The sequence below is a fragment of the Amblyomma maculatum genome, chromosome 8, assembly GCF_055883805.1.
Source record: "Amblyomma maculatum isolate TAMU_Amacu chromosome 8, ASM5588380v1, whole genome shotgun sequence".
Classification (NCBI taxonomy): domain Eukaryota; kingdom Metazoa; phylum Arthropoda; class Arachnida; order Ixodida; family Ixodidae; genus Amblyomma; species Amblyomma maculatum.
In genome coordinates, this window is record NC_139351.1 from 35,305,470 (window position 1) to 35,323,632 (window position 18,163).

At 45.9% G+C, this 18,163-nt stretch overlaps 1 protein-coding gene and 1 pseudogene across 1 annotated transcript in view; both read left to right on the forward strand.

Moving 5' to 3' along the window:
• The window catches only part of LOC146180968 (solute carrier family 71 member 1), a 66,115-nt gene extending 50,396 nt beyond the window's left edge, over window positions 1-15,719 (forward strand). Inside the window, exons 9-10 of the mRNA XM_084576204.1 lie at window positions 1,031-1,215; window positions 12,844-15,719. Of these exons, the coding sequence (XP_084432330.1) occupies window positions 1,031-1,215; window positions 12,844-13,113 (455 nt within the window). The 3' untranslated portion in view covers window positions 13,114-15,719. The remainder of the gene's footprint in view (window positions 1-1,030; window positions 1,216-12,843) is intronic.
• On the forward strand, window positions 9,957-11,333 carry LOC146180969 (uncharacterized; annotated as a pseudogene).
• Window positions 15,720-18,163: the final 2,444 nt, after the last annotated feature.

An 18,163-nucleotide genomic window follows, 5' to 3' on the forward strand; every position in this document is an offset into this window, starting at 1 on the left:
TGTGTAGCCAAAGCTTGAGGCACTTCTCCAAATCCTCGTGATCAGCTAATAGCAGTCTTTTTCTTCCGGGACCAAAAATGTGACGTTTGGAAAGTCTCTCGCAGCTTGTCCTTATCCTGCAATATCCTCGTCAGGCTGCTTTTGGGGACGGCATACTTCATCGCAAGGGCCGTCGCCAGGGCCGAGGTGTATGTGATTTCCCAGTGCACACGCTCAACTTTAGGGGTAATGAAGTTACAAGGTATTTGCTGTGTCATTCTTGTGGTTAATGTGTTCCTAAATGGCATAATTGTTTTCAATTATTTTCTTCACAACTTTTCTTAATAACGGCGGGCAAAATTCTTTACATTAGACACGTTTAACCTTTGTTGCGACAAGGGGACACATTTGTCCCCCTAACTTCAAGTGCCGGTACACAGAAAATAGTGCTTTTTTGTACCACAATTTTGCTTGATGAACTGTGAGTGATAGTAAACCATTTTGCACATTTTTATTTTTCGCTAATAGTAGATGCGCTTGATGTTCTGCACACTTTTACAAGGGGTGCTGCTCTGTTCTACAAGGACCATTCTGGCAGGGGGAAAAGAAAGTGATTAAATGTTTGGCCTATTGGCCTTTTCCATCAGTCAGCTACCTCATCATACACAATCAAGTGGCTCCAAAACATCCACACATTGCCTAAGATATCTATATCTGGCAAAATTTTTTCACATTTTTTGACGATTCTTGCAGTGCTCTTACAGATGCAAGAGAAACAGTTGTGTTCCCCTGTCTTTGTGAAGTAAATTTTCTTTTAAATGGTACATTTCAGACAGTGAATCAATTGTTGGAAGCTTGCCTTGTGAAATGAATTCATATTTCTGCAAGTGAATCCAAGACTTTGATCCATTGTAAACTCTGCACTAAAGTTGTGATGATGGAGGAAACATTGCAGTGCTGGTTTTCTCCTCGTGGTTAGGGGGGGAGCGCGGTTTCTCTGGGCTGTGTTTCTGGTTAAAAACCACCCTTTCTCCTCTGTGGCTGGGGACAGGCTTGGTGCAAGGAATGATCACGGGCATGCGCGGCCTGTGCAACGGCCTGGGGCCGGCCGTGTTTGGCTTCATCTTCTACCTCTTCCACGTGGACCTGAACGAGGCCCCGCCCATGACCATGGGGGGATCGGCACCCCCGGCCCTCACCACTGCCAATGGCTCCATGGTGCCCAATGAGCTCAGGGTGAGTGACTGCTTCACCACAGTAAAGGATATACTTAATGCTGTGCGACTTACGAATGTCCCAAATAATCGTGTTGGCAGTAAGCTGCCACATGGGGGACATATTTGGACAGTCGGGCTCTCTTTTAAGGGGCGACCTTGCAGTTTAAACTATTTTTGGCAATTTTTATTGTACATCGATGAAAACAACACACCTAGTGTATTTTTCTTGTGCTAAACACAAATATGCAATCTATTCCTACCCATTATTTGTCACTTTTGAAATATTCATTAATTTATGTCTAACCTTTATGCCTGAGTTTTTAATAACCTCCTTATCAAAAAGGGCTAAGATTTGATGTCCATGTATTCTACAAGAGCCAGGCAGTGCAACTACCGTATTTACTCTCATAATGCTTGCACCCCCAACATTGGGCATCAAAAATTGTAATTTTTTTTTTCCTAGCATAATCATTGCACCACTAATATTACCACCGTAGAGTTGTCTGCTAGTAGTAACAAGCGCCACCTTTGGAGCGCTTCTGAACCTAGCTGGCCTCGTGTGCACGCGCTACTAGGCGGCGATAGCGTGCTCCAGTAGATCATCACCGTCATAGGTTATGCTCGTCTCTTTTTTTTACCTCCATGATGCTCGTAGTCGTCGCCATTTTGCGAGGTGTCTCCGCGTCTCGTCATTATTCCTTCGTTCTGTCCATGTTACTTGCTTTGTTTTACCGTCTACCGTGTTCTTGGTGCCACATCGCGATGGGGTGGTACGCAAGTTATACAGCTGCTTTTAAGCTGAAAGCTTTCGAGTACAGGCTACAGCATAGCAACCGCGCTGCCGGCAGGCACTTCGCCGTCAACGAGTTCTGTATAGTATGCTACTGAAGACAGCGATTGCATTGTCAACATTGACTTGGGTCTAGTCTCTGATCAAGAGTAGAACTGTATGGTCTGCTGTGAGCACTATACCACGAAACGCGGGAAGTGATGATGAGGCTGTGTGCGGCAAATAAAGTGTTTTTACAATTTGTGCTTTTGGCGATCCTATACTTTGTAACAAAGGCAAGTTCCGCTTGAAAGTGATGTTTTGGTTATACAGTAGTACCACGGTAATACGAATCTCACAGGGGTCGTGAAAAAATTCGTATCATCAAAACGAACAAAAATAAGTATGCAGAAGCATAGGAAGGGCAGTCGTGCATTCTGCTTACGTCCAAGAAGGTTTATTATGGTCGCGTGGTCACAGCTCGCCACTCGCGGTGCCACAGCGCGACAGTCAATCGCGATGTCGGCGACGTGCGGGCCGCGTGCCTCCACGGACTTCTCGCGGCACATACAGCATGACAAGAGATGGCGAAGTGCCACCCGTGTGGCGCCGCAGACTGCTCGCGATGTGTACAGTGCGACTAGTGGTTGTGAAGTCTACGATGTGTGACCCGTGCGCGCATGCCGCCGACTACTACTCAGGGCCGCGCGCCACTGCAACCCTTTCGCGGCGTGGAAAACGATCGCGATGCCGGCGATGTGCGGTTCGTCCGCCCACTTCCACATACTTCTCGCAGCACGTACGGAATGAATAGGGATGGTGACATGCAGTCCGTGCAGCGCTGTAAACTGATCGCGGATCGCAATCACGGAGCCAGCGATGTCTGGTCCGTGCGCACCCGCCGCTTACGCCGCTGCCAGCTATGGCTGTTGCGACGTCTGTAGTTTGTGGGCCATGCGCCGCTGGAAGCTTTTCGTGGCGTGAGCCCGACAGAAAATCGCGACGTCACTGCAAGTTGCTCGTGATGCGTACATGCAGCGAGGTTGACGATCGCGGAGTCAACGATGTGCGGGCAGTGCGTAGTGCTCAAGGTTGCGGTTGCAGTTCGCACGTTCATATCATCCCTAGTGGCACAGCAAAGTGTTTCGACCATCCGAAATTTTGCACATTGCACACAATGTACTCTGGCCGGGGAATTTCGCGAATTCGTATCATCCTGAAATTCATATCAACCGGATTCGTATCACCGAGATTTTACTGTATCTACAATAACTGGCCTAAGAATCCTGATTTACACCTATTTAAATTTGCTTTTAGTGCTCCAAAACAGTTGCTCGAAAATTTTCCCAGCATAATTATTGCACCCCCCAACATAGCATCAATATTCCGCGAAAAAAAGTGCGAGCATTATGCCCATAAATACGGTGTACTATTCTTTTAATTTTTGCATCACTGGCAAGAAATTATAGACTCATCAGATACACCTACTAAAGTGGGAAAAACTTCAATATGCAATCTTTATAATCTTTATAATTTCATTAAATTTGTAAAGGGAAATCTTAAGTTGTTTAAATCTTATTACAAAGAGCAATTTATCAGCCTTAAAATGCAACAATAATTGTTCATGTATAAGCGCTACAACTGGAGATATTATGGCCTACAGTAGGTGCATTAGGTAAAAATACTGTTTTGAGAAAACAAGGAAATAAGTTCAAAAACAAGCTCAGAGCTTATTTATTGTAAATTGCAGCTCATATTTCAGTGAATCTTATGCTAGAGGTCACCGGGCACGTACCATAAAAACCCACGTGTAATACGTACCCACATATGATATGAGGTCTACTTTCAGGATGACAAAACGGGAAAAAAAGTTTTCATTCGTGTATTATGCGAGCAATGAAAGATTACTAAAAGTATTTATTTGCACTAAGTTTCGCAGTTGCCTCGCGAGGTGTGCGTGCTCTGCGCTTTCATGTCCAATGCCACCCCGCACCAGGCACCGAATAGTGCTACGGACCTTCATTATGCTAGTGCTTGTTCGCTCCCCTTCTTGTGCTAGATTAGAGAATTTCTCACGCCGTGAGAAGAGCAGCTCACATTCGTTCCGGGAATTTCCGAAGTCACATGGTCCTCAGACTGGTTTAAAAGCAGTACGCCACTTCCAACTCGGATGCGGGATGGCAGCGCAACAGCTACCGGCTAGCCTGCATCACACTCGCATCTCCGCGTTTTGCACCGCGCGCGGCTTATGCAGCCAAGAAGTGTTCTCGGATCCTGAGCTTTTACAATCATCGTCTTACGGTGTATCGTTTGCCGAGAGTCCCTTGCTAAAGATTCTTTCTCATACTTCTAAACATATTTGGTATCCCGCATTTCTCGAAGGCGCGACCAACGCACTCCTTGGGAATGCTGACAAAGTATGCGCGATACGGCTGTAGGGCATGTTGCATGGCTGGAGAGGCCTGTGAGAGACCCATGCAATGTGCCAAGTGATCCCTACATTGTGTGAGGTACGATAGATCTCTTACGGTTGTGTATCCGTCACAGGCACTGTGGTCGCAAGGGTCGCTGCGTTGGCTTGGTGAAACCAAAACCATCGAAACAGTCAGCCAACGCCGATGCCAGATAGCACCTCCTCTGGCTGGAAGCTGATGCTGAGAGCACTGAGTGCTGAGTGCGGCGACTACACTGTCCTGTGTTGTCGGCTCCCTCTGTCCCATGTCTGCTGCAGTTTTTAATATCCTGATGTCTTATCAACTGGCCTACCTATCTACCCTCTTAAGCAAAATCTGGAACAAGATTTGAGTCCACCCAGCTTTTTTCTTGACAACGCTTGACAAAATCTTTCAAGAAAGTTTCTTTGTCTTCCAGTGAAAATGGGAGGTTGTGGCTATCAGCCAAACATGCCAGCATAACGGTTATTTGATTTTTGTTGCCTATGCATTTAAGGCGAACTTCATGCTCACCAGACTAGCACAGTGTTCTGACATAAGTGTGTCCAGGTACGCGGGAGTCTGGTTGACATTGCCAGTATGTCCAGTTGGCATGTTGGTAGAGAGATGGTGTATTGCTGTAACTCGAAGTCTTCAGTCAAAGTCCTACCTCTTGAGCCTCCTGATACTTAAGGGGGGATCCTGGTCTTAAACCTAATAAACGTGCACAAAGTTTAAGGCTAAAACACGGCGGCATACTAGAATGACCTAATAAATTGACTAATGTTCCAGAATGAAACTGTGCAGTACAGTGGATGCAGGGCCGCATGCAGGGTTTCTTGCTGGAGCTAGAGCTCGAACTTCCACACCCCTTGAGCGCAGCGACGCGATTTCTTAGGCAATCTGCTAAAAAAAAAAAGAGAGAGAGAGACAAAAAAGAAACCATCCGTGGAATTTGCGACTGAGGAACACGGGCAATGGTGCGATGTCAGGCTCGCCTGTCATCTGAAGCGACGCGATAAAAAAAAGCAACGAAGTGGCTGCGTCGGTAGGGACCATGAGTATCAGCTGCACAGCGCAATCTATCGATGCTGTCTTGGATGCCTCTGAACCTCTCGCAAACAATTATATGCTGCCGGACGTGCTGCAGCTAGGCTGAGAACATGCCACTGCGGATGCGACATGCGACTCTATCAACATGCTGCCGTACTCGTTCTTTGACGCGCACTCGCTGGGCGCTCTCATTTTTAATACGCTCTTGATACGGCTACATCCACCGTGCTACGTGTAAAGACCAGCACCGGCCGCGCGAACGATTAATACGATCGCGAAAGCGCATCAGAAACATGCGAAGCAGCAACCGCGATGGCGAACGTTAAAAAAAATAATGGCAAGTCAGTTGTGCTAGCCAATGGGAAGCACAAGACAAGGTGCTTGCTTCGCGATCGCGCGCTCAGCCAATCAGCGGACCGTAAACAGTTTTTAATAAACCTGCGACGGTGGTCGTTCTGCTTGAATACCGTAGCAGTCTGGGCGTGTTGGTTATTCATGATTGAAAAATACAGCGCATAGAAGGACGAGGACAAAATGAAGACACATAGGACACACGAGCGCTCGTGTGTCCTATGTGTCTTCATTTTGTCCTCGTCCTTTTATGCGCTGTATTTTTCATTCAGTTCTGCTTGAGCGACGTCAGTTGGAGATGCCGCAAAATGCGCAAAGAAATAAGGTTCAAAACAAACCCAAGATGGCGGCGGCCAGCCAACTGCTTCACCCGCTGCGCGCGCGGGATGTTCGAGCAATTTTCACCCCTTTTCGAGGCTCCCGTGGAATTTTAAAAGTCTGTTTTACCATATTTCTCGACCGAATTCAGTGTTTATATTTTGAAGGCTACTGCTCAAAGTTACAAACATTCCGAAAATGCGTTTTTCTCAAAATCGATTTTTCGCCCATTTTTTACCAGTTTAAGCCCCGCATCCACCCTTAATTTTTCTACTTATGAAGCGATTTACACTAAACTTTCAGAGTGTGCATTTTAGTATTCTGATTCCAAAACTGCAAACATTTTTCTTCTACATAAAATAGTTTTTGATATAGCAAAGAAAGCATCTCTTCTGTTTGGAGGAGCCTTGGTAATTAAACATAAGATCTTGTGGAGATTTCTATTTCTAAATGATCTAGAATCACCAAGGAGTGCAATTAGCATATATGAATATTCTAGGATAATTTGGATGAAAGTTACAGCTTGTCAAACTTGAAACAAAAAGTTAGTTCTGGTAACTCAAATTATTTTAAACATTTTCTTAACCAGCCACTGGTTTAGTGTTTATATTATTGCAGAGCGGATGAGGTTATCTTCCTAGCAAAAAAAGGATCATAGCAATAGCTGATACAGAACCAGAGCGATCACTCATTAAAGTGGGTTCTGACTGGCTTCCGATGTCAATGCATCATTTACCATCTATATAATTGCCCTCGAAAGAATGAAACTGCCGGCGAACGGAATGCATGGTCCGGAGGTCGCCAACAAGAAGAGTGCTTTTGCATTGTGACATCTGCAAAAGTTGGTGCCAAGTTCTGGCGCTCGATTGCCATTCTCACATTCATGCTGTAAGCACAGTCGGCCTGCAACTACTGATAAGCGCCCATTGCTCGTCTTGCACCGCGTAGCAATCAGAAGCAACTCTATTTCGACAGGGTTGGGATTCCGTGTGTCGCGGGATATTGTTTCGCGACTGCCGCTGCGGCCGGTCGCAGCACTGCCTCTGCTGGTTTCGTCTTTAGCGCATTTCACAGCTCTGATCTGTCCACGCCAACACTATGGGGAGCATAAACACAACAGCTTGCACGATGTCAGGACTGCAGCTGCAGTTTTCGGCTACTTTTAAGAAGGTAATCACAGCTGCTAAAAGTATCCACATGATGTCAAATGCTGCTACATGGTCTGAGTGAGCAGTCACTGCAACTGGATGGCTGAAATGGTCCTCTTAGCTATGCTTATGAGTGGATCGCAAATGTTGGGCCATTATTTCTGAAAAGGTTGTTTTTCAAGCTTTCTAACGCACTATACTGTTATAAGAACAGCTTCTATGGGAATGTATATCTGATAAGGGATTCTTAGAGGATGGTACGCCTGTTGGCAGTGGTCACTGGAACTCTGCCTCCAAAGACGCTGAGGATGGTACGCCTGTTGGCAGTGGTCACTGGAACTCTGCCTCCAAAGACGCTGCCTGGGTGCTCATGCCATGCTGCATTGGCACGGTGTATGTACATATGCTGGTGCCAGTATACGCATACGTGAATTTAGGAAATGTGACAGCGCATGCAATCTCAAGAGAAACACAACGTCACACAAATGTCGTTATGTTCCCTTGGTTCTTGGGGTTGCATTCCTTTGTGCTGTCACATTTCCTAAATTCAAGGTCCACCAGCTTGCCCAGAAGTTTTAATGTATGCATACATGCAGTGTGAAACGCAAGCACACATATGCACAGCATACTGATCAATAGATCCTGATATTGGCACCCGTAAGTGTGCCTGACCAGTGCAACAATTTTTTTAAATTCTTTTTATTTAATCATACTGTTAACCTTCTATATGAGAGTCATTATAGGGAGGGAAACACGTACAATACAAGTACAATTCTCTTCGCTAAAATACACTATAGAACAGAATTACAGATTTGCACTGTAATGCTCCAAGAACGTGTTAACACCTATCTTAAATTTTTTTACTTCTGTTTGGTCCACAACTTCGCTTGGCAGTTGGTTCCAGATTTCTACTGCATCGGGAAAAAAGGAGTAGCGATAAACATCAGTACGTGTAATAATAAGTTGCAATACCTTACTGTGATTTTTTCGTGGGCAACGCTTCAGAGGACATGTAACATAGTGGTGTTTATTAACTTTTACTTTATCATTCATTATCAGAAAAAAAAGTTTCAATTCCTGCTTTGTTCTTTTTATTTTTAGTGATTTCTAGTGAGGCAAATTAATTCCTTATCGTTGTCAACAGAAGCTTGTCAGCAGAGGTGCCACGCTTTCGAGAGAGAGAGTTAAAAATAAATTAATAAACCTTATCTCCACCAGGAACCGTACCTCGATCCCTTGGATCCCCAGCCCAGCGCTTTACCAACTGTACCACTCCCCCGGATTGTGAAACGCTCTTTATAATTCTCCTTGTTTACCATGAGGATGATAGCGGGAATCCTCAAGTGACAGATACAGCGCCTTTCCTTCCCTGTAAAGGACTTATAGAATGCCGGTGAACTTTGATGCATTTGATGAAATGCTGGTTGTGTTCGACAAGGGGCGCGCAATGTACCATCACGACAGGTCATGACGTCAGACCCCTTCGGGCGTCCGATCCAGGCGTCTGTGCGGCGCCTTTCATTTGCAACTTCCTCGAACACCGCACCACGCAGCAAACAGAAGCAGACCCAGATGTCTAGGGGGCGTTAGTACAGCAGGCATGCATCAGCGGCGTGTGAAATTTATTTACAGGATAGAAAAGGCGGAGTATCCGTCACAATTCTCTGCGGACACATGTACCACGCCATTATTTACAGGATAAAAAAGGCAGAGTATCTCTCACAATTCTCCGCGGACACATGTACTATGCCATAACGGAAAGGAGGAAGGTGGGGGTGAAACAAGAGAGGGAGATAGAGGTGCCGTAGTGAAGGGCTACAATTCACCACGCTATAATGGCTTTCACGTCATCTCACTTTAGTGGTCCAAAGTGCCCTCTGCAATTTTTTTTTATGGCAGTCTAATGAACGGTATGAATTTCCTTGCACAAGCATGTAGGCGTGAGGTGGGAAGGGGGTTAGTCTGACACATAGGGATGATTGCCCCCCTTTCCTACGCCCGGCCTGGAGGGCCACTGCACGTGCAAGCTATCGCAGCATGTACGCCTTGGCCCTGCCGTGGTGGTGCAGTGGTTAGGGGGCTGAACTGCTGTGCCCAAGGATGCGGGATACCGGCCCGAGGGGGGGGGGGGGGGGGGGGGGACCTTTTCAATTGAGGCAAAAAGCTAGGCGCCCATAAGCTGTGATGTCAGTGCACGTTAAAGAATCTCGGGTGATCGACATTTCTAAAGCCCGTCACTGCGGCGTCTCTCATAGCCCAAGTCACTTTTGGATGTTAAACAGGGTGTCTACTGACCGGGAAAACAGGGAAAACTGGACATTGTCAGGGAATTTTAAGATGCCGGGAAAAGTCAGGGAATTGTCAAGATTGCAGAGTCGGGGAAATTTTGCAATGCTCGCCCGCAGGTACCAATAGCCGCAGGCACGGCCAACCCTAGCCGTGAGGCACCACGAGTGCAGTGAAGTGCGGCTATGGTGGCATGACGACTTATTCGCATATTTGCACTGGCCTCCGAGATCCCCGTCGCGTCACTGCGTGATACTATACTAGATGGTGCACGCCACCACTCAAAGTATCATCATCATCTAGCAGTTGTTTTTCATCTGTCCTCTCAGAGGCGCTTGCATAGTGCTCCATTCGTTCGTAGTTGCCGCTCTTGCGTTTCCAGACTGGGCAGTGGGCACACTTGGCGTGCATGCTACGATCTTTCCTACAGCGTGCATTTCAGCCTTCAGTTTGAAAGTTCGTGTTGTGCTCTTGAAGTGAACATATCTGTGGAAGTGACAATGTCACTGTCGAAGAAATGCTGCTTCAACCCCAACTATACTCACCTGGAAATCTCCGCACATGCAAATTGGATTAGGCTTGGGCCAAATGACCCAAATAGCGCTCGCTGCACAATGGGCTGTGAAAAGTTCTCCTTGAGCAACATGGGAGAAAAGGGCGATCACTAGTCATGCTGAGAGTAAGAAACATCAAGCTGCTATGAAATCTCAGGAAAGCGCTTTCCAGACCTGGGTTGTCTCATTTTTTGAGACTGCGACAAATAGCGGCTCCCCTTCCACAGCGGCAACGAGCACTTCATTCATCGGAGATAGCGCTAGTGCTTGTAGCGCTTCGGAGATGCGTTCAGCCGCCACCACCAAGGAAGCACTTCGCCCCTCTGTGAAGGCATCAGTGAGTAGCTTGCTATTGAAGAATCAAGTTACAAAGGCCGAAATTATGTGCCACTGTAATGACCCATGGATCTTTTCGATCAACGGCAGCCTCTGCCTCGCTGTTTCCATTGATGTTCCCTATATGTGAGATCGCCGCCAAAATGCAGCTTGGAAAGCACAAATTCTGATACACAATTTTGTCATGGTATTATACCATACTTTCAAGGCAAGTCGCTGACAAACCTTTCTAGTGTTCCTTATTTGGTGGTTGCATTTGATGAGTCGCTCAACAGAGTAACTCAGAAAGAACAGATGGATGTACAGATCAGGTACTGGGACCAAACTGATGCCACTGTGAAAACACGCTTCCTAACTTCATGTTTCGTGGGGCACACCAGTGCAGAAGATTTGGCTGTTGCTTTTAGGGAAGCCACAGAAGGCATTAAGCAAACGAAGATACTACAAGTGTCAATGGATGGGCCAAATGTCAACTTGAAGTTTCTGAGGTCCCTCAGACAAAGACTTAGAGAATCCGACGCAACCCACTAAATTCTTGACATTGGAAGCTGTGGACTCCATGTTGTCAAGGGCGCATTCAAAAGAAGCCACTCTGCGACGCACTGGGATCTGGTAGTGTTTCTTCGTGGGAGCTATAATCTGTTCAAGTATGTGCCAGCAAGTCTTGCAGATTACATCCACATAACGGGAAGTTCTGCCAAGTAAGGTGGCTTGAGAATGGCAAGATGATTTCAAGAGCGTTTGCTATTATTCCAAACTTGGTAAAGTTTGTGGAATACTGTAAGCAAGCGAAAGAATCACCAGCATGTGCTAGCTACAGAATTGTTGAAAATGCAGTAGGGTGCAAGATGCTGCCTGTTAAATTAGCTTTTATGCTATCAGTTGCTGAAGACCTGGAACCATTTCTGGCCGAATTTCTGACAGGCAAGCCTATGGTACCCTTTCTAGCCCCTGCATTGGATCACCTGTTACGGTCATTGCTTGCTAGAATTGTGCGGAAGGAAGTCCTGCAAGCAGCCAGCACATCCACCATGTTACATAGGATTGACTAGGAGAAACCTGACATGATTGCTGCTGCTGCTGCATTCAACATTGGATTTGCTGCAAAAAATGAGCTTCGCAAGATCCCCACACCGTCACAGCTGGCTGTGCTTAGCTTCAAAAAAAGAGTGTATTGCGTTTGTGAAAAAGTGTTCACAAAAAGTGATGGAAAGGTCACCTTTATAAGTTGACAAGAGGAGCAAACTGCTTGGATCCAGCTATTGAATTGTCTCCAGAGGTTGGTGCAAAGCAACTCTGTGTTGCCTTGGAGGTGCTGACAGAGCACCAGTGGCTGACTGGTTTGGAAGCGGAGCGTACCCTTCGTTCCTATGTTGAGGTATGCTCATTGAGCTCTGCACGGGTGTCATTGACCAACTTTAACAGAAACAAGCAGGCTGGACACGCTCTGGTTTGACTTGTGTTCACGCGACCATAAGGAGCTATTTTCATTCATCAAGCAAAGAGTGCCTTGTTGAAAACCTCAAAGAGGAGTCGCTAATTGCCCAAAGAGTAGTATATGACGCAGTCTCAGCTATTGGAGGGGTGGCTAAAGTTGCGATTACAAACATAATGATGCGAATGTTGCACAAGGCCAACGCCTGATGGAAGGAAGACCTGCAAAGAAAGAAGCAAGAGAGATTGGATGCATCAATGCCAAAAGGAAGAAGAGAGTTGCTTCTCTTGTAAAAGAGCTTCAATAGAAGCAAAAGGTCATCAACGATGCACAGTTGCAGGCTGCTTGTCTTGAAGAAATTAATTCTCTGAAACAAGGTCCCTAAAACAGATGACCAGTGTTTTTTCTCTGACTGCAAATTAGTTGTCTTGTACACCTGAATAAAATATTTTTCATTCTGCATAATGTCTATCTTGCAATATATTGCATTTTGATGGCAGTAGTCAAAACTATTTTTCATTACTTTGGTCAGGGAATTTAATTGAAATAATCGGGAAAAATCTGGAAAAGTCAGAAAATTAAAAAAAAAAAAAAGCACTGATAGACATCATGTTAAACCCCACAAAACCACATATATGCCTCGCGAGTTTCCACTGTTTCAAGAGCAAAATGCAGTGCAAGGGAATACTTTCAGTGAGCTTTTCACATTATCATTATGAACAAATCAAAGCTTTTTTTATTCTGTCTGTTTTTACTATTATCAAATTAGTCTGCATGGTTTTTCACGGTACACGAGTTTTAATCGACAGTGGGGAAGATAAGCATTGCTCTGCCTGCTTGCTTCCCGTTGCCATGATCTTTGTTCTCTGTCATTTTCAGCATATTCTTAGTGGCTGTCTAATGTAGGCTACAGGGCAGGAGCACACAGACAAGGTTCCTCACAGATTGTTGGTCTTCTCTTGCAGTTTATTCCTGGACCGCCATTTGTCTTCGGTGCACTGCTGGTGATGCTGGCATTGCTGGTGGCGGCATTCATCCCGGATGGCCCAGGTCCGCTTGCCACATCGACATCCGCATCCAGCACGAGTGGCTCCTCGCGAAGCATAAGCAGTGCACGGACCACTCACCAGGCGGTTCGCGTTGGGGGCTTGGAGCTCTTCCACCATGATGTGGTTCACAAGCGTAGTGGTGACTGTGGAACATTGCCTCTCATGCACGACACAGATCCGTTATAGTTCGCCCACTCATGACTCCTCTCAGTCTGTTGCAATTCTGCATCAGCTTCACTGTTGCATTTTGGGACAGCACCGCCCACAATAGGCAGCAGGAGAATAATGATGTCGTGACGGCGACCTCTGTGCCACCAAGCCTGCTCCCCACGTTGCAACCTTGTTTAAAATTGATGGCAACCTTGTTACAATCTTGTTGCTTGTCAAGATTGCCCATGCTTGCCCCACTGTCATCACAGAGCACGTCCAGTGGAAGTTGTAGCAAGAGGCAGCACTACAGTCGGCACTCCATTTGTCTCTGGAAGCTGAGTCTCAGTTCTTGATCTAAGGTGCAATTTGCACGAACTTGTTATGGAGAGGAAGCAGCGAATTCAAATGCAAGATATGAAGGCCATGAAGGCTTCATCACCATGACCATTGACTCGTGACGTGCAGCGCGGGAGAAATCACCATTGGTGCCGTCTCTATATCCACAGTCTCTTCATACCTTGGAGTACAGCTCCAATACAAAATACACCACCACTTGGCTGTAGTTCCTGGTCTCTCATGTGGTGTGAAAGGTTGAGTAGGTTGGTGCAACGATGCGGCAAGCAATGGACCTGTTTAGCTTCATCACCGTGCCTGAAGTGAATCCAGTGTGATGGTTTTGGTGAAGACCTCTGCCGTTGCAAGCCTGTGTTGGTGCTTTCACTAGCTTCTTCACAAGGTGACAGCATCTGCAAGGGAGTTCTCATTGGGGTCCAAGCATGTGCTTTGCCCTGAAGCTTGCTACCAAATTTGGGAATCGCGTCTACCAGCTGCTATTGTGAGGGATGCACCAGTTTTAATCAGTGAAGACTGCCTCGGGTGCCCAGTCATTTTGGCGGGGATAGTCTTTTCACAGGTGATGTCAGGATCGAGCTGTGCTGCTGTCGTAACAATTGACGCTGAACACACACTGACCGTACCCGAGTGCTGTCTCGCTAATATATAGCATCGTGATATGGGATGCCACAGGCCACTGATCTGCAATGATTTACTTGAAATTTCTGCATACAATGCTGTTGACGGAATTAAGGAATTTTTAATTAATGGTGGTTTGTCTTGCTTGTGACGGCTGTGGCGAGGATTTGCAGGCGGCTTGCATTATGTGCGTATAATCACGCATTTATTGATGTGCTGAAATGGCACTAGTAAGCTGCCTTCTAGGCAAATACTATGTCATCTGTGCAGTATGTACGCAAATACTAGGCAAGGTCTGGTTTCAATGGAGAGCATTTTATATGGGATTGCAAGCAGTATTGCTACGTGTTGTTTATTTGCTATGTTTCATTCCTTTGTGTCTGCACCGTCTGATTGCGTGATATCTCTGTTGGCTTTCCTTGGGGCATTTGTGACTCCTAGATGTCTGGTTACAGGGGCTTTGTGTGTCTTGGATGTTACGTTTTTCTTCTGCTGATGGTGTGTGAGCACCTTCTATTTTTTCTTTTTAAGAGGCATGACATGGAACGGCACTGTTTTCAGCTTGCATCAGGGTGTTTAATAACTGTTAAAATTTACCTTTCTTTTTCGTCACTATGTGGTGTTGGCACGTCATGTAGGAGATGTTCATGGCAACCGCACCTGCTAGTCAAAGGGGTAGTTGTGGAAACATGGCGAAACTGCCTCGGTTACTGTTTCTCCTAGCTCTTGTGACTCGCAGTTCTTGTTGCACAGTCCACATTCTTACTCTCAGCACAGCATTCCATGAATACTTTGTCATACTTCTGAAGAGGCATACTCTGCTCGGTTGTGCGTTTGGTATGGCTGTGCAAATACCCAAGGTGTTTAGAAGTTGCAGAGTGCTGCGTTGTTGTTTTTTTTTTGCGTGTGTGTGCTGTCTGAATGAATTTGGCTCTGCTTTCTATGGTAGTCAAACCATTTGGTGATCTGGTACCATGATGCCGCAAAGATGTGCCACACAGCAGGTTATTTGTTACATAGTCGGACACTGCAGAGATTTCTTGTGACCTTGCCTGCCTGTCAGGCGTGTTGCAGGCATACTGCCATAAACCTTCGCATCGTCGGCATTGAACAAATAGGCTTGTCCTCTCCCTCTTCACTGCCGGGAATTGGACACCAAAGAAGTCAAGCTTTGTGCTACTGGCCATTCCAGGGGCCGGTTACTGCCACTCCGTTGAACCAGAACGATGCCAAAGCGGCGAAACTCATCAGTGGCCACGTTTTGCTGCTCTCGGGCATTTAGTTCTGTTTTTCCACAGTAGCTGCTCAAACCATCACTGAGCATGGGGCCATGTGTTGTGGTTCGTTAGGACCTGTTAGCACAACTCTTTCTTGCTTGTAGCAAATGCATTGTTTTGTAAAGCTTAGCATAAAGGAATAGATGCAAAACCAAAGATACAGGGACGACAGTTCATCTTTGTGTGTGCAGTGCTTTTTGAGATGATTTTGTTTCTTAGATTTTCTAGACATTGATGTCTTGGCCATTTCGGCGTTTCTTCACTTGCTCGTCTCAATGTGGATACTTTTTGCCTTGGCTGTGAGACAGTTTAGCCTTGGGAATAAAGGGGTCCACATGGTTGGCTCCAAGCACGAAGTGTACAGGATGGTAAAATAAATTGCTGATGAAAGTATTGCTGTCACGAAATTATTGAACTTGTAAAGAATGAAGAAGACTTGGCCCCTAACATCAATCGCTTTCCACTCAGCCGGGGATAAAACAATGAAGGATCAAAATCGCACGTGCTTCGATACTACAACACAGGAAGGCCAGAAAGGTTTTATTTTTTTGCTAATGGACTCTAAAGTCCAGAAGATGAAACTTCTGCAATGCCGCTGTTCCAGTGCCTTTCAAAAAAAGTTCAACCTTTGGTGTCTGGTTACAGGGGCTTATGTATCTGCTGCATGCGATCGTTTGGCTCATACTCGTAGATTCTCTGGCACTGCAGAGGGCATCGAGCCTAGCATGTTGTCTGGAAACAAATTTGGGAAAATTTGATTTCATTTTGTTACCTTAAAGACCAACGAAGGGTATTACTAAAGGGTGGGTACATATATTTTGGTAAGCAAGTGTTAAAGGGCCCAGGGAAGGTCGTCGGGCCGCTAATTCCAGCCAACCTCTACGTTCTTTGCACCGTGCCGATGCTAGTTAAAAAATTACAAAAATTGGTGCGTGAAAACGAATTATTCGGTTTATAAAATTCTAAATACAACAAAAATGCTGTGTGCTCTGTTCAGCACTGTGTTTGTGTCCTTCTGATCTTCGTCCTCGTCCTTCGCGCTGTTATTCTAAAAAAAATGCTGGTGCGAGAGGGAGCCCCCCTCCCATTTCGCTCGCCCAGCGGCCGATTTGGGCGGAACCCATGAGAAACTCTGCTTTCCGCTGACTTGATGGTGATAATGGGTGTACCCTCTAACATTTGCAACGGGTCGCCAGCGCCTCGTGACGCGGCGAAGCCAAAAGGTTCTATAGCAAAAAAAAAAAAAAATTAGTTGCGGTTTAGCTCTGGTTAACCCTAGCTGATTTTGCGAAAGCTTCTTTTGCCAGCTACATTTGTGAGGGCATGGGCGAGGACTTAAGGCTGAGAAAAGGCTGGGCGGAAGTTGGGCGACGCGTCCGACATTCAACAGGGCTCAGGTAATGGAGACAAACTTTATTAACGAGGCATGGTGCCCCACTACTCACCTTCACTATAGTGCTCTAGAATATATTCTAGAGCACTATACCTTCACGTCTCCGCTCCGAAGCACGCGTTCAACCAACGTTACTAGTTGGTTCTAGTAACGTTGCGTTCAACTGACTCGCACACCAGCATTGCCAGATTGGAAAGTGGCCGCGACACTAGAACCTCGGTGAAATTTCCCGAGAATCCAAAATTGCTATAAAATGCTTAAAAATGACCAAGAATCAGCTGTCATCACTCATTTTATTTTAAAAAAAAAATCTAGAGGGCACTTTGGACCACTAAAGTGCGATGAGGCGAAAGCCATTATAGCGCGGTGGATCGTAGCTCTCCACTACGGCACCTTTCCTCCCTTCCTTTATGACGTGGTACATGTGTCCGTGGAGAATTAATTGTTACAGATACTGCTCTTATATATCCTGTAAATCAATCTGAAATGCTGCTGATGCGTGCTGTACTAACGGCTCCTAGACATCTGGGTCTGCTTCTGCTTGCAGTGTGGTACGTGCTCAAAGGGATTGTACTGACCACCCTGTATACGCAGTGCCTGGTGTCATCGCCGATACCGGAACCATGGAAGAACGCGAACATTATCCTCATTCATAAGAAAGGGGACGCTAAGGACCTTAAAAATTAGACCAATCAGCTTACTGCCTGGTACATATATAAGGTATTTACTAAGGTAATCGCTAATAGAATCAGGACAACCTTAGACTGCAATCAAGCAAAGGATCAAGCAGTGTTTCGGAAACGGTACTCTACTATCGATCTTATTCATACCATCAACAAGGTGACAGAAAAATGCTCGGAATATAACCAGCCCTTAGCATTCATTGATTACGAAAAAGCATTTGACTCAGTTAGAAACCTCGGCGGTGATGCAGGCATTGCGAAATCAGGCGGTAGACGAGCAGTACGTGAAAGTGCTGGAAGATATATATAGTGGCTGCACAGCAGCCATAGTTCTGGATAAAGAAAGTAACAAAGTTCCCATAAAGAAATGTGTTAGGCAAAGAGACACGATCTCCCCAGTACTATTCACAGCATGCTTAGAAGAAGCATTCAGACTTGGAATGGGAGCAGTTAGGGATAAGGGTAGATGGAGAATACCTCAGTAATCTGCGATTTGTTGATGATATTGCCTTGCAACGCAGAGGGCTATGGAACGAAAAATGGTAGGGGTAACGTTAAGAGATAGGAAGCGTGCAGAGTGGGTCAGAGAAATAGCTCAAGTTACGGACATTCTAGTGGGAATTAAGAAGAAATGGGCAGGACATGTAGTGCGAAGAGAGGATACTTGATGGTCGCTTAGGGTAACAAACTGGATTCCAAGGGAAGGAAAGCGTAGCAGGGGGTGGCAGAAAGTTAGGTGGGCGGATGAGGTTAAAATTAAG